At 41.1% G+C, this 20,557-nt stretch overlaps 1 protein-coding gene across 1 annotated transcript; it reads right to left on the bottom strand.

Moving 5' to 3' along the window:
- Window positions 1-3,010: 3,010 nt before the first annotated feature.
- On the bottom strand, window positions 3,011-19,538 carry LOC132472126 (adhesion G-protein coupled receptor G5-like). Its single transcript, XM_060071595.1, has 14 exons — window positions 19,390-19,538; window positions 8,572-8,646; window positions 7,993-8,217; window positions 7,682-7,850; window positions 7,340-7,535; window positions 6,588-6,695; window positions 6,379-6,489; window positions 6,161-6,200; window positions 5,835-5,929; window positions 5,563-5,684; window positions 4,869-5,137; window positions 4,055-4,160; window positions 3,547-3,821; window positions 3,011-3,412 (listed from the first exon to the last, which is right to left on the bottom strand). The coding sequence occupies exons 2-14, from the start codon at window positions 8,621-8,623 to the stop codon at window positions 3,297-3,299; spliced, it is 1,884 nt and encodes a 627-aa protein (XP_059927578.1). The 5' UTR covers window positions 8,624-8,646; window positions 19,390-19,538; the 3' UTR covers window positions 3,011-3,296.
- Between the last annotated feature and the right edge of the window lie 1,019 nt (window positions 19,539-20,557).

The raw sequence follows: 20,557 nt of genomic DNA, 5'->3' as shown, positions 1-20,557 counted from the left end.
TTTTAGAATGAGTAGAAATTAGTGCTTTTGGCGCGAAAATAAATAAATTACGTGTCCCAGATCACGAATGAATAGATTAAATGACGTGACGTGACAATGACACGTATTTCCGTGAGACTGGGTTGGGACACCCGAACAGTCATCATTTTGGTCCTCTAACAAAGGACAGGGAAAGAAAAACAGAAATGGGGGGAAACCAAAACCTCACAAATACATAGGAACGTAACACACTGTTTATTGAAATGTGTATTGGTTGTTCCTGACAGGTAATCTGTTACTGCAGCAAAGCCAAGATCCAGGTAAGCTGTTTTAATATTGTATAATGAATGAATGACAGTAAATCAGTTAGGACAACATTGTTCACATCTCAATTTCAACATCATTGTTTTGTTTTTGTTGCTGCAGCAAATATTAGACTCTGTAATGACATAAAAAATATCCTATCAAGTTTCCTTTTGAGATTAATCTCATTTGAAAACGATATACATAAAACTAGTATCCATCCCATGATTAAAGTGCAGAGTCGCTGAGCTTTTGTTTTTTAACCACCCTAATAAAAAAAAAAAATCGCTAGTGGTCGGCTACAACTGAAATAACAGCACGCCGTTTTGGATAAACCTTCTTCCTACCTATCTCTAGAACCGTTCCGTCATATTTGCTTTGTATCAATAAAACGTATTGATATATAGCAATACAATCCAAAAATACTATTGACACGATTTACAGGAAATCTGGTCTGCTTGCTACCACATCTCCTGTCTGCCATCTTCAGTGCCTCCTGAATGGCCCAGCAGGAAACCCCAAGATGAGCTGGAGAAGCTCCAGTCAGCGGTCTGTCTCCCACGTTAAAGGACCGTTTATTAACTCCACCTCCTCACCCTACAACTTTGGAAACATCCAGAGTCAGGTGGAGACAGTGGAGAGATATGCCTTCGCAACCACATCCTCCTAATGGGATCCTCCTAATTAAATTTTGCAATTTAACATGGTGTTTAAAATCAATGACTAAGAGAACGTTTCTGATGAAATATTTCAATCGCCTTTAATCAAAATACATGTCCTCATCGCCATCAGGTGGGCATATGGTGTATTTGCAAGTGTCTGGCTTGGTGTCATTCAGTTATATCTGCCCCAAACTTTCAATAGAGGGGTCAAGTGTCAAAATTGTACAATGGGTTCTCGAGATATCTACCTGTTTGTGTCTCATAGAACTACAGGGCTACCAACTGATAATGACCAACGGATAATTATTTCAGGTGGAAATGTACTCTACTGTAGTTTTTGTACTCCAAAACTTTGACTTTTCATTCCTTAGCCCACTATGTTGTAGCTACTCCAATTGTTATTGGATGGTTGGATTGTTTCCAGCCTTACTTGTCATTCTCAATAAAAGCACCTACTAAACATCGCTTAACCAAATGTAAATGTCCTCTCTCGGTAGTCCAGGGTGTGCCGGACAGACTGGAGCAGACCCTGGACCCGAGGTGTGTTCTGAGGGAGGCAGGTGCATTCTCCTCCCTGCCCCTCCAACGCCACCTGGTTCTAGAGGATGAGTCTACTAATCAGCAGGGACAGGTCTTGATTCATTTCTACATGATATATTTCCAGATTATTATTCGATTCTTATCATTTAATGGTAAACAGCAAGTGTTGAAATTATAATTTCTAACTGCCTCTGAATCAGGTGGCGGCAGCCCTCTGCCCTCTGCCCTCTGCCCTCTGCCCTCTGCCCTCTCCCTCCACACTTCAGCATCAGCTCTGAGCTGGTGGAGGGTCTCCGGGTTCAGCTGGTCCCCACGCTGCACCCTGTGGACCGTTCTGGTGGCCAAGCGCTGAGTCCACAGGACCTCCAGGGGGTGTTTGTCCATGTAAGATGAATAAAGTAGCCATCTCATCTTACCTAAGCTATATGTTTCATATGAGGTTGGTCATCTAATATGACAACCCTAGATTGTCCTTCATTTTTTTATCACAACCTACATCGTCCTGTGAGGGATCAATGCAGCGGGTTTTGAGACGAGAATTCCCGATCCTATCATATTATGTTTTTGTGAAGAACCATGTTATTGCATGAGGTTCCTCTATTGATGTGGTCATTTACTATGCACCCTTCTCCAGTTGACCATAATCACCCTTCGCATCCTGAACAACACCCCTGGGGTGGCCGTGGATACCTGCGCTGCACTTCCACTGTGCACCACCAGGCGGCCGGTGCTGCAGCTCCAGAGCGACGTTTTGAGGAAGTTTGAATCAGCCCCACAGGTGAACATTCATCCCTTCCCTGCATTTGTACTTTGCATTTGTGAAAATAGCATTTGTTTGTTTTTCATGCACATTTCTGTTCATGAAAAATTCTAAATCCCAATCTCTTCTAAATCGCCTGAAGTATACTTTGCCTTACTTTGGGTGTTCTTATTGGTTAACTGGTAGTAATGTAGTGAGTACTTCTACATTAGGTTTTTAGCTGTGCACTATTTGTGAGCCAAGCAAAATAATGCCTTCTTTCTCTGGAAATACACTGGATGTTGATTTGTGTATTTTAAGTATTTTCATTATCGAAGATACCTCATTATTATGCAAATACCTTAATATCATATAATATATGTTTTTTTGTAAGTTTAATTTGTGAGGATTGCTTGCTGATACTGATGTTGTTCCCAGTCATACGTAGTAACCTCATTATCACTAGAGTCTGCTCTAAGAAAAAGATTAAACTATGTCAAGGTCATGGCCAGTTGCCCCTATACAATGGAAGCCAGCATCCAGCCTTGGCAGTTCCGTGCCTTGGCTGATTACATGCAACTATTCATCCGTCTTTTGAAAGCGATTAGAGCATGGAGCATGCGTTTCTTTTTATCCTGCTGCTGTCTGTTCAACGCAGTAATTTAGACGGAAAGCACCTGTTTTTGATGTACTGGGAATATTGTAAAATTAGTCTACGGAATCCGATAGAGTTGGTTCACCTAAAGCTAATATTTAACACAAGTCGTCAGACTGTCAAATAATGTTTTCTATTACTATTGACTATTTATTCATGTTCAGTGGTGAGATTATACTTTATTCATGTTTAGTGATGAGATTATGCTTTATTCATGTTTAATGATAACATTATACTTTATTCATGTTGAATGGTATGAGATTATACCTATACATACTACAAAAAATAAAATAATTTGTTTAAATGGTTCAAATATAAAGAAATTAAAGCTATATATAGAAAAATTGCAGGTTCTGCAAAAAGGTTATTGTTTGAATAACAAATCGTATATTAAGGTATTAAGGTATATATTTCAGGTTCACTTTACACTAGTGACTTTGGAATCATTGGTAGAGACCGAAGCGTTCTTGGCCTCCAAGGCTCTCTTTCTCTCAATCCTGGCTAAGCCAAGAATCCAGAAGAAGATGAAGGCACCTAGAGCAAGGTACACACACATACACACAACCACGCACACGGATTAAAAACGAAACACAAAAACACTTCAGAGACAAGATAAATCAAACCAAGAGCATTTTCACTGAAATAAATCATCCAAGTCGGATACCGACCTTGTGTTGAGTTGAGAATGCAGAAGAGATACAGGATGGGGAGGTTGACGTATCCTGAGCCCAGGAAAGCGAGACCCCATGTGACCCCGAGAAGGCAGGTGATACCCGCCACAGTGGTGGCGGTTCGCCATCCCAACCCCTTCCTGGTCGGAGTGGTCACCATGCAGCAGACGCGAACTGCCAAGATCAGCAGGATGCCAGAGTTGAAGATGAACACCAGGCTGAAGTACACCACATTAGTTGCATAGAGGTAGGTAATGTCAGTGATCCAGCAGCTGTGGAAACAGAACATGAGGTGGTAAAGGGGACCAGTTGGACCAGTCCATGGGGGGAGGGGGGTCACTGCCGTTTTAAATGTGAAGATGAAAGGCTGAACTGTACTTCTTAGGTAAAGTCCTACAGCGTGGGTCATTACGTCACATTATGCAATTCAGAATTTGGCTTTTAGAGTGCAAACCACGCTTGCCCTCTGTTCTATGTGCTCTTCTGTCACCGTGCGTGCACTCACATGCTAGTGGTTTGGTTGCTGTCAAGCATGGTTAATGTTGACAAGCCATAAATCTGTTTTACATCCTTCAAACTCCACGTTACACCAACGACGACAGCAGGGATTCCTAGGAGGGACGAACTCAGTTTAGTGACTATTTCTGTAAGCTCCGTTATCTCTGATCCGTATGCTCATGGTAGGGGCTCCAAAGGCACTCTGGTCAGGGGTGACTTGTGGGAGCCAGAGGGTATGATTACTTCCAGGGAATTTAAGGTTTATGGCCGGGTGGATGAGAGGAGACTCTGTGTGTTGCAGCAGGCTTAATACAAGGGGGAACAGCAACATATCAAGTTATGGTTGAAAATTCCCAATGCGAGAGAGTGCAAGTTGATGTCACGCACACAAAAAAAGGCAGAAGAGGAGGAGGTTTATGAATTAAATTTGGTTATGAAAACCATTAAATCAACCAAATAAACCAAATAATCAAATGTTAATTTATAGTTAAAGGTGCTGTAGGTATGATTTAATAGCTATCATTTTGGAATTATTGTCAACCCAAATTATATAGAAAGCTCCCGGCTAATTTCTGGCCGATCAGGGCATCGCTTCCCTGATGGTTTCAAGCAATCCACCCTGCCTGTCCATTCGCATCTTGACTGTCTCCTTCACAGGTGTGTGAATGCCAAAATTCTGAAGGCCTTAACGTAGGGCATATTCGCCTCATTATTTATCTTCAAAACCTTACTCACACTCTCTTTTTCCATCTCTCATACCGTACCTAAAGAGCACCGTTGCCTTCTGACGTTTTGAGGTTATTCCGCAGTTCTATACTCACCCCAGCCAAACAGAGAGAGCTTCAGCTGGTAGTGGTTGTATTCGGTGTTGAACACCTTGATCAGCAACAGGTATAGGTGCAGACCCTCGACCGCCATCCAGCTGAACGAGCCCAGCAGGGAGTAGTGCACGAGGGCCGCAATGAGCTCACACACCCAGCCCGGGTCCCACCTCGCCCCCCACTCGGTCAGCAGGAAGGAGGAGTTGAGCAGGAACAAAGCCCCACTCAGGGACACGTGGATGAAGATAGACGGTTCCTCTCTCGGCTTCCTAGTGGAGATAGGTCTGTGTTTGGTGCTGTCCATTGATGTTGTCTGTGTGTTGTGTGCTGTTTGATGGTTTCAGTGTTTTTTTGGTTGCTGAGGCATGCTCGTGTCACCATTAATCCCCAATGAACAGTCAACCATTCATTGAATGATTGCATTTGTTCGTTTGTTTTTCAATTATAGTCTGGATAAATAAAGAGGGAAAGCCCTGCCTAACAGATTGGCATTCATCCTTCTGTGACATTTTTGTGATCGACAATAGTTTGACACGTGAATAAATAAGAGCTAGGATCATAAGTAGCCTAATATGGATATGATGATGATGGGGAAGGTCATCAGGCATGTTTGGTGTGGTTTAGTCTTGCCTCACCTAGACATGTCTTAAAAGCTCTGAACATTGCGTGAATCTTTTAAGATATGCAAACTTACCTTGTGACGACATAGATCATGAGGGATAGGGCGGAGCAAAAGGCAGAAAGGCCACAGCCTATGTAACTGATGTAGGACAAAATTTTCCAATGTTCTGGCGGAATAGATGGCGAAGGGGCAACCTGTTGGTCCGTCAGATAAAAAACAAAAAAAGAATAATCACAAGATTCGTTTTTGTCTGGTTCACCTCAAAATCTACACAAATCGGAGAGGGTAAACATATGAAAATGGATATTTTTCTCTATTGCAACTTCATGTTGTAATGTTTTCACCAAGAGCACAGAAAAGGCTGTTGTATGGTTGCACTTGCAAGTGACCACAGTAGCATTCCGAGAAGTTCTGCAGCCATCGTTTTTCCAATTGGAGCCTGAAGAGATAAACCGTAAAACACTCATTAGTCATGTGAAATACACACAGGAAATAAATTCCATTGGATATTGAAGCTGAGAACCCAAAGCATTAAAACAAAATCCTCTTCTCCAAATCCCACAAGCTAGACAGAAACACATACCTATTGCTAGATGGGAAACACATAAGGATATAAATATATTCACTGGCCTCTATTGTTATTACAGTCAAAGTGGACATAGATACCCACCTTCTTCTTCCATATATTGACATTCTACCTCCTCCGAAATCTGTTTTGGAAAACGATTTAAACGTTTTTTTCTCTTATATTCACATTCAAATGAAGGAACAATCAACATAGCAGAATAAAGAGTTCCTTATATCTATGTTAAGCAAGCTAAAACTATTTATTTGAGAGTTTAATCAAATGAAATAATTTCAACTGCGATTAATGTACGTGCAACTTACATTGCTTTGAATATCGAAGGTAATTTCTATTGGGGTTTTGAGGTTTGACAGCGAATGCATTCCTAGGAACTCTATCCTGGTCACCTTGGAAACAAACTCCTCTTGATGGAGCTACATGAAAAACACAGCATTTTGACACATCACACATTTTGGTTAATAAAACAATAACTAAAAGCTGGATGACCTTTGAAACCAGAGATGAAACCTACTTCAAACTGTTGTGTCGACTGGTAGTTCACCAAATTGACAACCCTCCTATCTTCCTTGATTTTTCCCAGAGCGTCTTCAGGTAACCACACTGAAGGATCACTATCCGGCTATTGGGTAACGTTTGGTTCCAGCATACCGTAGACACACAAAATAATATAAAGGTTCATCAACACATAGGCTTATTCAAAACACACTGCAACGATTGTTGCTCCAAAGCCCCATACAATGAACCCTATAACACTACATTTCCATACTACATTTTATTGCACATAAAATGTGTTTATATCACACTATAAATGTTTCCCTCAAATACAGTTATTGGTAACACTTTATAATAAGGGAACAATAATTTGACCATCTAGCATTAGTAAATGCAAAAATATGCATTAATTTACAATTAGCGAAGAATTAACAGTTAACTGTCTGTCGATAATTTGCTAACGGTGCTCATGTTGTGTGTTAAATTATTCATTATTTGATATCGTATAAGTTGAAGTCAACCCTCACCCTAAACCTCTGTTAATAACCTGGCCGATACCCCCAGGGGATTTTTGTACTTTTATTGTAAAGTATTACCCAGTAATTTACCACAGTAATAACCATAATATAATCATCATAATCATTCTTGCCTTATTATTTATTGCATTATTATAAACACAGTGTATTAAAAAGTGATCACATTGTTCTGTTTAAACAAAGTATGTCCAAATGAATGTCATATCTATGTACACAATTCCTAATCCGTCGGTACCTGAGAAACCTTAATGAGATTGTCGTCGGGGTTTTCATTGCCGGTGATGGTTTCATTGCGGGTGAGGTTTTTATTACCAATGGGGAAGATGTTGAACGCCATGTACTTCAGGTCCAATTGGTGCATCACTCCCGGAACGTACTTTCCCTGCTCCTTCATCATATTCATGATGAGGTGGATTAATTGTAGCTCTACTCTGTAGCACAGCACAGCAAAGCAAATGAACATACAAATACCAGTGTCTCCAAACCTTGGGGTCGGGTCTTATAGTTTTATCGTTTCTTATATGAAGACAAAAAAGATCCTGATGATCTTGTTTTATTGTGAATGTCCATAACTTACTTTAAGAAAAGTATCTGCAGATCTTGGTCTTCTGAAAATAGGTCAGAGCACATAAGTCGTAATAGGTGTATCTCCACCATTCGGTCCATCCCATTCCTTGACTGGTTCACGCTCTTCAGGATAAGTTCGGACTGATTCCTAGTGCAAGCAGCTACTCTGCAAGTCACATCTGGGAGGGAAAAAACAGAGAGGAAGGTGGAGAAAATAATATAGCTATTCTGTCTATATTATTCTGTCTATGTGATGGTGAAGGGATAAACTAAGAAGGAAGGTGAAACAAAGAGCTTGGACAGCTCTCTCCATATACTCACTTGGACCTATGTTGAAATTAGCGGTGAGGTTCCAATTAGAACAAACTGGGCTACAAGCATTTGAGTTATTGTAAAACAGTTGCACTCCATTTAACATGTTGGTGCAGTTGATGTAGCAGGGCTCTTCCTTGTGCATGCAGTTGAAGATCTTATCATCTCTTTCATCGGTGACGACGAGATCCAGTAACTTCATCTCCACAACTCCATTTGAAATGTTCACACACACTGAACACAGAGACAGAAACAAAAATGTAAACACTGAAAGGGATAATAATAACAATAATAATAATAATAATAATAATAATCTTTATTGATATAGCGCTTTTCTAAACAGAGTTACAAAGTGCTTTACAGAAAAAAGAAAGAAGGCAAAACAACCAAACAAAAATAAATGTCTAAGAACAATTGTATCACAGGTCCTTTTTTTTGCAATTATGTAACAAAAAGAAATGGCAAATGGTTGCTGAACCCAATAGAAAAATATGTTGTTTTTAACAATACATTTATATTTCTGTTAAAACTAAACTGCAATATCAGTCTACTACATAGTTCAAGTTAGTATTTTACGTTTCACCATACCTTCCGTGGACAGGATTCCTGGAAGAAGCAGCAGAACCAAAGACAGAGACATTGTACTTCCTTTAAAATAAATAACTGAAAACATTATATAAATTAGTTATCAGCTTATGCTTTCACTGTTGCTGACAAAATAAATTCAAGGATTTAGAAAACAAAAAAATTGAGGAAAGAAGTGCAAAAGGTATTTGGCCTTGCAAAGTTTACCACCAAACGCATGCAGCTCATCTCCAACAAATATGTATCATACCATATATATTATTATTGTACAGATACAAAGACCAAACTTGATTCATATTAAGGCACTGGTACTTACAAATACACCTTTCAGGCTCAGATCCCCTGTGAATTGCGGTTGCTTTTTTATTCTCAAGAGTAGCCTTCAACTAATCCAACAACTATTTGTGCAACTGTGGTTCCCTGAAAAGATATATTTGCATATGCAAACATTAGAATTATCCGATAGCTTGATGGTTCATGGGGCATCAAGGATTAGACATGGTAGAGAGTATACTGTACATCCGATGATGCAATTGCCTTTAATGGTCCCATGGCATGCTACATTATGGATGCTTTAATATAGATATTATATATCTATGACACAGTATTTGAAGACGCACCCGAAATTCAGCCGTGGTCGCACATTGAGCTTTCCCCAAACGCGCCATTTCGGTGTCTGTAGCTTTAATGCAAATGAGGAGGAGAGAGACGGGTCAAGGAGGAGGGGGGGTGAGTCTTTTCTTTTCAATGGGCCTCTCATGGTTGCTATGGTGGTTGCCAGCCCCCTCTACTCTTCATGGCTCCAAAACACGTGGGCTGCAAAGGAGCTGCCATCAATTGGGTTGTTTTCATGGGCGTCATTTTGGTTTGAAATGTGCTGGGGACAGAGAAGCATTCGGAAGTGCATTTTTTAGAAGTTCTGGGTACAATGAGGATGCACTCTTTTCTCTTTAGTGCCGGTAATGAAAGGTTCTGAAAGACGGCATAACCATGTAGCAAGGAATAAAATGTATACAAAATCTGTCTGGCACGTTTTATGAAGAAAACGTTTTCAAAAAGCATCGGACATATGATATGACCCACTATGTTCTGCTCCATGTATCCAAGGTTGAAAACGTGACATGATATGGCTAAGCTAACAACATAAACAAGAGGAGCTAGGAAAGGGATTTAACTGCGTGTTTAAGTCTAGAAGGACCAATGGTGTGGCTACACACAGCACTTCAAAGTCGTCAAGATTGAAAAAGAAAAAAAAAATTGTTGCACAGCTGAACGCTGTATCACATCAGGAGCTGGCTGTTCTCAATTCACAACACGCATTCCATCAAAACTAGCCTACATCAGGCATTCTGACCAAAACTCATGAACTCCCCCCCCACAATTATTCCAGAATTCAAGCAAAGCAAGAATGACCAAAAGTCACTTTGTGTCAACAAGAGACTGACTCCACCGACTATAAATTGCAAGTTAAAACAGCCGACCACTTGAGTGCAAAAAAACACAAAAGACCTCGCCACAGCACCAGCAAATCATAAGCAATAAATATCTCGTCTTACCTTTATTTATGTGGCAGTGGTCTGCAGATGCATCCCGTGGTGTAGCCTACCACATCCATTTAGTTCAACAGGTTATCGTTCTGATACTGTCCATGGTACTAGCAACCTGCTCTGGTGCTTCTTACCTATGTATTCAGGCTAAAATGACTTGATTGTCTGATGCCTCATCATCCCAGCCAAAGAGTATTGGTATTATTAGTAATGGCTACTTGCCAAATCGAAAATATAACTTCACACAGTGTGTCTTTTTCCAATGTATTTGTTATCATTCGTAGCGTTGATCAGCAGAGAAATAATTCGCCAAAGTCATTGACGTCGCTTAGCAACCGAATACGAATGTAGTCTACATCATTGAGAAGAGTCGTGTAATAAGTAAGGGATCATGCCGGTCATTATCGGGAAAATAAGCCCCGACAGGGCGAACAGGACACCGACGCGCAGCGAGGGTAATTGCTTCCCACTGAAGGGGCTTAAATTCGACCGGCGACGTTCTATAGCCTTCATTATCCTGCTTATTACACGGCTACGTACCAAAACGAAAAAATGACTTCACATGGTGTGGCTTGTTACAATTTATTTTTTACCAGCATTCGTAGTGTTGATCAGAAGAGAAATAGTCCGCCAAAGACGTTGACGTCGCTTAGCAACCGAAGACGCTGGGGTTCAAAAGTTACCGGACTACTTGAGGAGTGATACCAAAGACGTCATTATAGGCGAAATGTCCTTTGTTTTCCTTGAAAGCGGTCAATTTATATCTAGCATTCACCGCGAAGTTGTGAAGAGCCAATGCAAGTGAACGGAGCATTCCAAGGCATTGAGAAGACCCGTGTAATAATCCATAATAATTAATGAGGTTAATAATGATTCTTGACGAAATCTGGTGGGGACGCGTCCCCGGCGTAATCAACGCCTATGGTTGTTTTTGTCGTAAATAGGGTCCGCTGGTTAGGAAATAGACAGATAGGCCTATTCCAAGGTTTCCTTCAAAAGGCATCTTGGAATATGTTTCTATATTCCGCAGTTTAGACTTGTAATTAATAAGTTAATCTTTTAATGAACTTGACTCGTCTTTTTTTAATCGCTGTCTGCTGGCTTGTTATGTCACTCTGAGAGACGCGCATGGACTGATTTTATAGTGACACAGCCTATAAACTATTCTTGAAAGCAAAACACCAAGCTCATTGATTTAACGAGGCAGGGTTATTTGAAACAATCAATTATGTGTGAGAGGTCATTCCTTCTCCTGAGTTTGCTTCCTATTTATGTCTAGTGCACACCCCTACTGTCCACAAGCACCCCCCCCCCCCTCACTCACCCCCATATGGATATGGAGAATTGTTGCCACGTCCCAGTGGTGGAGGTATCATATATATGAAAGAGGGCATTCAAATATACTACAATCAATTAGGTCAATTAGGAGGCCGAAGCCCTAAAGGAAGTGATGCAATATGTGACTGAGTCGAGGACATTAACAAGTAAGCTATAGACCTGGGGTCTCTTTTATATCAAAGGGGGTCTCAAAGGACACATATCATTATCAACCTGGGGGCTATAATAGGTTATAGGCTGTGTCACTATAAAATCGGTCCATGCGCGTCTCTCAGAGTGACGTAACAAGCCACCAGACAGCGATTAAAAAACCCCAAATCAAGTTCATTAAAAAAGTAACTTATTAATTACAAGTCTAAACTGCGGAAAATAGAAACATATACCAAGGTGCCTTTTGAAGGAAACCTTGGAATATCTGTCTATTTCCTAACCAGCGGATAAAAGCTAACGGTTACGACAAAAACAACACAATTGTTATTACTTTGTGTTGTTATACTTTTCAAACGGTTCCGGTGCTAAAACGGTTCTCGAACCGGTACTTAAAAAAACGAAACCGCACACACTTGCATAAATGCACGACTTGTTATGAGTCGTGCATGTAGGCTATGTAGAAAGTCAGCGGACACTGAGTTGAATGGCAATGGTGTTTGCTAGCCTACTTGATATGCAAGATTTACGGTTGGCATTAAATTACTCGACTTCCCGAAGAGGCTGCTGTGAGTGCTGTGACTGATAAATATCTTTTTAAAAAATAATTACAAATAATATTAATTACTCGCTGAAAGCAGGCAGGCACGCATCATGGCGCAACATTACTGCCAAAGTCATATTAAGTAATATAACTCAGGTGCGCAAGGCAGCCACAGGAGACGCCAACATTGTTTTCAACCGCTCGGTATCAAGGCCAACCTGGGCTGTACCACTTCGGGAGGGGACGCTCAGTTAGTTAATAAACACAATATTGTTATCCCGCAGTAATCAGCCCGACAGCCCCGAAACGTTAACGGCCCACCGGGAATTCTCCCGACTCTCCCGATTACCACTCCGCCACCGTGTGTGTGTGCGTGTGCGCGTGTGTGTGTGCAGGCGTTATTCGATAGCCTGGTAATGTGTATAGGCCTACACACGTATTCATACTGGTTTAAATAATAAATGTTAAAGTATTCCCCATCTTTGCTGAGCAAGAGTTTTGTTCGAAAGTTCAGTGATTGAAACAAATAAAAGCCTGAGCTATTGACATTTTACGATAGGCCTACCGGGTCTCCCTTCTTACTGTCCTGCTCAACACTCTCCGATCTCAGTAAAAGGCTAGCAGCACGAAATCAAGGGATATTTAGAATAGAAAAAAAATATGTGATTAATCGGGAGTTAAAGCTATACTGTACGATGTGAGAGAGCTAGCATGATTTGAAATTAGCTTCTCTTCGGAGTTCCGTTTAACTCCTCCCCCACCCTTCAGGACTCCCTGCCCCAACCCCTCGACACAGAGCCGTGCACGAGCGCTAATGCTGCTTACGGCTTACTTCAACGGCAACCATTGCGTCACTTTTCAGGCCATTCAACTCCCTCAGCTGTCGCCATCGCTGAAAAGCGAATCCAATATTTATTCTCGTTTTTCCTCGAGCATTCTCCAACTTTTTTTTTGTTGCTGCCTTTTCATTTTCTGTCTTTCTTTTTCTTGCCTTTTTAAAAGGATGAACCGGGGCAAGTAACGGTGGCAGTGGTAACTTCTGTTTTTTTTCTTCCATCGTGTTAACGTTGTAGGCTCACTAGGTCTAGTCCACTGTCATGAACTACTATGACAACAACGCTTTCTTTGCCCTCCGTGAACGCGCTCAGGCCGGCTCAGGCTCGTACACAGAGGGGAGAGAACGCGCAGGCTTGTGATTGGTTCTTTAGATTCGGGTACAATGTCTCAGATTGGTAAGCATTTTAACAGGTTTATAGCAGATACAGAATTCGTTTTTTTTTCGCTTCTTTTTCATTGCCCATAAGTTATTTATTGCTGTCAGGATGTAAAAACCAATTTCAACAACATATTAAAAAGTGCATATCACTGAAAATCGTACAATATGCCTTTAACTATGACATTAATGCGATAAATCGCGATTAAATATTTTAATCGCTTGACAGCACTATTTTGTATACTTTAATATATATTGGATATCGTTTTCATTGCATGATATTAGCGTGATGGCCGTCTCGTCATGCTAATAAAAACAAATAAAGCTAATGTAGGAGCCTAAATGCTTATTTGCTTTATTTAAGTTCATATTTTACAATGACGTTTGGATTTTCATAAGTGAAATAATATAATAGTTAATTGCGTTAATTTCGAATATATGGAATTTTATTTTGCAATTCACTTGCAATATTTTTGGTGTATAAGCACATTTAGTTACTTTATTTTGAAGTGGGACAGGAACTTACTTGTTTAACTACCGGTGACAGAAGGTCAGGATAACAAGCGTGGAGCCACACATTTTTTTGTTCTCTTACCTCTAATCATAACCTCAATGTGGAAAAAGATTTTTTGTATTTTGCGTTGGACAAGTAAACCCTTTAAACATCACGTCGTGGTCCAGTGGATTATTTTTGTGGATATTGGATATTCGAAGGGAAAACGGAGCGTCAAGCTGAAGCTTCACTAATTAGACCTATTGATCCTACAGCTAATGTAAACAAATAAATCCTGGCCAAAGGTGTTATCTTGTTTATTTTTGGAGTGGAGGCTATTCCCGACTATTCACTTAATTGAATAATTGTATTCCTAGCCTATTCCTGTTTTTCCTAAATATTATTAAAAAAAGTCTCATTTTGTGGAAGTGTTTATCTCAAGATTTCTACCAACATTGGTGCCAGTATTACATGTAGGCCTAAATGACATGCTTCATGGGAAGAGGAACATTCCTAATAGTGAGATAGGAAAAAACTATAAGATAAGCATGCAAATGGAGCCAGCATTCTGAAACTTCCGCAATAGTACAAAGAAGGCACTATAGACACCCTCAAACACAACTTGCAGCTCGGTTACTATGTGCGTGCGTGGTTAATGTCAGGCCCCGTTTACACGAAGGGAAAACGCAGATATTTCCACGCGGTTTGGCCTCTCATTTACACGAAAACCCTTTTTTTATCTCAGAAAACGATCATTTCTAAAAATTCCGGCCAAAGTGGAGATTTCTGAAAACACTGGTTATGTGTTGTCGTGTCAACGGGGAGAAACTGGGTTTTAGGTTCTGAAGCGTCACATTATGCGCCAGGAAATGCTTAACGTCATATGAGCTCCCTATGTTTACAGTTTGTTTGTTACAGGAAGACGCTCTTGTTATTCGTTGTTGATTCTGAGGATTCTGATTGGCTTGCATGGCTTTATCTTTCTCCCTACACTGCCGCCCATAGGTTTGACATAGTTATAATGGCGCTCTACGGCGTATTTATGCGTTTTGATGTAAACGACAACTTTTTTGAAAGCGATGTGTGCAGTGTTATTTTTGAAAACGGAGGGGGGGAAATATTAGTTTCTATAAATACCCTGCTAAGTATAAATGTGGCCTCAGTTAATTCTCAAATTTGGTTGGTTAATTGGTTATTGGTTGCAGCTTACAGCTATAATATTGTAGCCACGGGATTACACCTTTCGTTCGTATGTTTATCAGCATTAGGCCTAATGTTCATTGTGTTACTTTAAAAGTGATTTTATTACGTTCTAGTGTCTTGTAAGTGTTAGCCATGATTGTTCAGTGTTGTTTAAATGGTTAGGGTTAGGTTATTGGGTGTCAAGCAACTATGTTGCGAGACAACCTATTGTTTTTGTACGGTTATTATTCTTCATTTACGTTGTTGAACCAGTATTGTTTGTTGAACTGTGATGCAGTTTTGCTGATAAATAAAGAGACTCTGACTTCTGAGAGAAAGTAATTATTTTCTGGTCCAAGTCTTTATATGCCCGGGATTACACATATGTTGACTCTGACTTCTGCAGAAATATATTTGTTTTGTGTACTTTGCAAATTGTTTCGAACTCAGAGAAATCAGTATTTTTATCCCACTCCATTGTACACAGTTCTTAGCCTGCTTTCTATGGTTGTAGAGCTAGTGGGATACACTTCTACAAAGCGCCTTGCTTTCATTGGGAACAATTGGAAATGTCTGTTTTAATTACATTTTTGTTAGGCAATCTTCTATAGGGTGCTTTGTAATTCGCCCATTGTGTTGATGCCGAGGCCTTACGAAGCTGAAGTTGGCTCCTTGTCCGCAGCTCGTGATGTGCGACCAGGAAACAAGTCGACTTTTGACATGTTTATTTATTTATTTTTTGTAATTTGTAATCTATTCTGTGCTATGCCATATATCCAGCAGTATATGATTCAGTGGTGCCAGAATGGGACCATCAATCGTTTTTCATGGTGTAACAAATCCAGCTCCTTATTCGCAGTAAACACTTAGAAAAATGAAGTCTGACGCCCAGGTCTGATTGAGAAAGTTCACCGCATAATTTAGAGCCTGCATTCACTTTGGGCCACCCATGCCAATGTTCACACATATGTTTGACCTCCTCAGAGTGTCCCCCCAGTTTCAGATTCAGTCTGACCCCAATGGTTTTTCCCACTGTCTTTACAAGCTCTCTGTAGACTTTATTTCATTGTTGTTTTATTAAAACATCCACATTTGGCAGCAGTATTAACCGTGCTCCGTGGTTAATAAGAATTAATGATAGATTGAATTTATTTAGCGCTTTCTAGACACTCAAAGACGCTTAAAGTGAAGGGGAGGATCTCACTCACCACCACCAGTGTGTAGCACCCACTTGGGGGATGCAAGGAAGCCAATCTAAAAAAAAGTTACACCCCTTCCGGTAGAGCCCATGGGACCTATGAGATCTAAAAATATGAATGGGTTTCAATGGAGAGAAAGTAATTATTTTCTGGTCCCACATATGAGGGCATATGTGTAATATGCCCTCAATTACACATATGTTGTTTGTGGATTTATCTGATAATTTTTCATACAAAGAAAACTAAACATCTTCGTGAAGAAGTTTGATAATGTTAAATTTTGTGTGAGGCTGCTTTGTGAACTACAGCTCTTTGCTGTTCTCGATGCAAATGATATACGTCACCACCCGCACTTGGAACTCCGGTACAGACATAGATTCATAGATAGATTCATACTTTATTGTCATTGTGCAAACTTGTACAATGAAATTGGGGGTGGTGCTCACTACCCATAGTGCAAAATAAAACAGTGCAAAAATACAAACACAAACAACAGCAATAGGCACAATAAATATAAATATGCAGTCATAACATATAAGTGTCTTTTTTTTTTTAAATAAATAAATATGGTAGAGGATTTCACATGTCCATTGGGGGGGGGGGGGGGGGGGGGGTCAGGCGTTAAGTAGACGAATTGCCCAGGGGTAGAAGGTATTCCTCAGCCTGTTTGTCCGGCTCCCAAGGGACCTGTATCTCCTACCCGAAGGGAGGAGTTGGAAGAAGCCATGGCCGGGGTGTGATGGGTCACTCATAATTCTTTTTGCCCTATTCAGCCCCCGGGAGGTGGCAATGTTCTCCAGGGAGGGCAGGGGGCAGCCGATGATTTTTCCTGCCGTCTTAATAACCCCCTGCAGGGTTTTCCTGTCTTTGGCTGTGCAGTTTGCGTACCACACCGTAATGCCATACACCAGTACACTTTCAACAGCAGAGTGGTAAAAGGTCTGCAACAGCTTTGTCCCCACCTGGCATTTCCTCAGCAGTCTTAGAAAAAATAGCCTCTGCTGAGCTTTTCCGACCACCGCAACCGTGTTGGTGTGCCAGGTTAGGTCCTTACTGACCTGCATCCCCAGAAACTTGAAGGAGGAGACCTTCTCCACGCAGACCCCGTCTATCTGGAGTGGGGTGAGGTCACCTCTCGTCGCGCTCCAGTCAAATATCATCTCCTTGGTTTTGCTGGCGTTCAGCAAAAGGTTATTAGCTGAACACCAGGCTGTGAGCCTCTGGACTTCCTCCCTGTATGCTGTCTCGTCACCGTTGGAGATGAGACCCATCACTGTAGTGTCATCCGCAAATTTGACGATGACATGGCGATCACTCGGCTCCACTTGACCGCTTTTTTCCAAGGGGAGGGTAAAAGCATCGAAGGTGAAAACCATTATAAGTCGGGGCATGTGGAGAGTTTCAGTTATGCCGATGGGGAGATTGTCGGTCTTGTCCACGCCAGTCGTAGGGAGCCTGACGTCACATACGAGACGTGTTGTCTTTCTTATTGTGTTTTCTCTACAGCCTTTAGCTGAACAATTGCACAATAAACTCTTGACATGAAAAAATATTATTTAAATCCACAAACAACATATGTGTAATCCGGGGCATATAAAGACTGGGACCAGAAGATAATTACTTTCTCTCCATTGAAACCCATTCATATTTTTCGATCTCATAGGTCCCATGGGCACTACCGGAAGGGGCGTGACTTCACCACTCTATCTGCATCAGAACGCTCACCACACACCACCTTGTGGTGGAGAGTTAGGGAATTAATAAATCAGCCAATTATACAGGAGGATGATTAGATGGACTGATTGAATGAGCCTGGTTGGGCAGTTTTAGCCAGGACACCGGGGAAACCTAGCCTGGCTCCGCCCGCCTAAGTACTTCCGCTCAATTTGAATTTCCCTTCAGTACTAGGTCTGGAACTGCTGTATGTAATTTGGTTTTCTGGTGCCGCCACAGCGGCCGCCAATCAGCGAACAGAGGGCGTGTCTGAGAACAATGACGATAAAGTCGTACGCCAGTTTGAGTTGTTGTTGTAGGTCGGTAGTTGATTTACAATGTGCAATTTTTCCCTGATAAATTAAATTCGACGAACAAAACCTGCAGCTGTCGTTGACGGACATTTTCGTGCAGACGCGCAAGGTGTTAGGTTTGTGTACAACCTGCGCGTGATTCCCGGCGCATGACATGCGTCACAACCAAACGTTAGCGATTGGTTATGGCAGATCCAGAGTGGCACTGGGCAGATCCAATCATTTTAAACTTCAACAGACACCCGCCTTCAAGTGAGTTAACGTTTGTCAATTGATTAGGTCCAGACTCTCTGTACAAATGAAATGAAATGAAGTGAAGTACGAGAGTCTGGTAGAACCAGGCTAGGGGAAACCCCTACTCTTTTGAGATAAGTGCCATTGAGTGGCGGTTTTAGACACATTTTACTAGGGGGGCCAAGGAGGGGCCAGTGTTTAACAAGAGGGGCACAAAAACAGGCCAAAAATTATATTTAAAGATTATAAACTTTACTTTACTTTAGAATAATCAAACATTTAATTAGTACAAGAGTTTATAACTTCACCACTCTGTATAAAAAACTACAGTAGGCTACAGGGTACAACATACAATGTGTCAATGTGAAAAAATACTCCAGGGTACAAGGAAGTGCAAAACAATGTGCCATTTCCTATTTATTTTATCAGTTTTAGTGTGGAGAAACTCTGTTCCTAAGAAGCTGAGCTTACAGGAAGGGTTACAGCAATCTTGCACAGTCTAAAAGGGCGCACTCACACTAGGAAAGGAAACTTCCCTGTTCTACTGTTCTTTCCTCATTTAATGATAGCTGCTAAAACGTAAGGGCATGCATTCGATTTCGTTACATAACCATCCCTCCCTACTTAGCACGGGCAGATAGCCTACTACTCTACTCAAATGTATTTCTTATCCCAATGTAGCAGCTTAAATGGATGAAAATACGTGGTTAACACAACATTGTGTAGCCTAGACCTAGCAAGGATACAGATATTTGGATACTCGCTTCTGCTTCGATGAGTTTGCTTAGATATGATTACGTTTCTACATATATCGAGACCAGACATTTATAAACTTAATTTCATAATCAGTGTGAAGAACTACAGTAACACGGTTATGTGCAAGAACAAGTCACATACGAAATGAAATTGTTTTGCTTAGCTTCGACTCTTGCAACAGGAGAAATCGTGGCTCCTCTCTCGAAGAGTAGTCGCTGCATGAGTGCTCATTTACCGAGCGAGCTGCAGCAGCACGTTGTTTGGGTACGCCGCTCTAATATACCAGGTGCGTCGCATTAGTTCCGTAAAATTAGTAAAATCATAATTGTTTTATTTGGTCGGGGGGGGGGGTCCTACCCATACCAGGACCTTGCCAGTTCCTCCTACCATATTTACATTTACATAGGGCAGACGCTTTTATCCAAATGGGCCGAAAGGTTCCATGAAAGATCTTTAGAGATTTTTTGTTGATTCGCCAGCAGAGGGCGACAGTTCATCAGTATTCCCATAGATGATCAGAGAGGTCTGAAAGTTGAAGAATGTGCCGCGAATTTTTATAAAATATTTGTTTTGAATGGAGGCCATCCGCTTTAGGCCGACAAGCAGTCCAACCCAGTTTGTACTGGTTGCAACCACTGTCACACATGGCTACGGCCAGTTGATGTAGGCCTAGGCTAAATTAAGAAACAGAAAAAAGCTATGCATAACATTTAAATAAAACAAGCACACACAGGCCTACACAGGCGTGTAGCCCCATAATTCACTGAAGATCGCATCCAGCGGGGCCCTCATCAGAGATGACTGCAGGTCCTTCGGTAGGCCGTCTGTTGTGGAGTGATTGACAGTTGAGGCTGATGTGGAGACGGTATCTGGGCCGTGGGCAGTTTTGTTTCATCCACTTGCTTACAGGGCACAAACAAAAGCGTTCAAAGCAGCGCACGCCATGATTTGGAAAGGTGAATTCTAAGGCATAATATTATGACAAATTAGGGATGGGGGGGGGGTTAAATGGTTGTAAAAAATAAAGAATTTCGCCAATAAGCAACTTATTTGACAGCGTCAGCAAAGGTGTGTCAAAGCTTTTATCAGGGGGGATTCTGCAGAGAATCAAATGGCTTCTATACCCTAAGTCAGAATCGAATTTAGGATTCAAACGTTTTTTCTTCTTTTTACTCGAATTTACCGTTTATCGTTTAGCATCATTTATAAAAAAAATGTGTCACAATTGTTTTTGGTTAATTGCAGCTATTGCATGCATGTGGCTTGAAAACAGAGACAGCTATTAAAAAGTGAAAAAGTGCATCTTGTG

Source organism: Gadus macrocephalus, chromosome 14, assembly GCF_031168955.1.
Source record: "Gadus macrocephalus chromosome 14, ASM3116895v1".
In the NCBI taxonomy this organism is placed as follows: Eukaryota; Metazoa; Chordata; class Actinopteri; order Gadiformes; family Gadidae; genus Gadus; species Gadus macrocephalus.
This window is presented reverse-complemented; position numbering and strand designations above follow the sequence as displayed.

What these genes read in the sequence shown, in the direction of transcription:
- LOC132472126 (XM_060071595.1), bottom strand. Translation starts at nt 8,623, where the DNA reads ATGTCTCTGTCTTTGGTTCTGCTGCTTCTTCCAGGAATCCTGTCCACG. An exon ending in TAATTTCAACATAGGTCCAA is followed by an intron (nt 7,851 to 7,992) that starts GTGAGTATATGG and finishes TTTCCCTCCCAG; the next exon opens with ATGTGACTTGCAGAGTAGCT. An exon ending in CAGCCTTTTCTGTGCTCTTG is followed by an intron (nt 5,685 to 5,834) that starts GTGAAAACATTA and finishes ACGGACCAACAG; the next exon opens with GTTGCCCCTTCGCCATCTAT.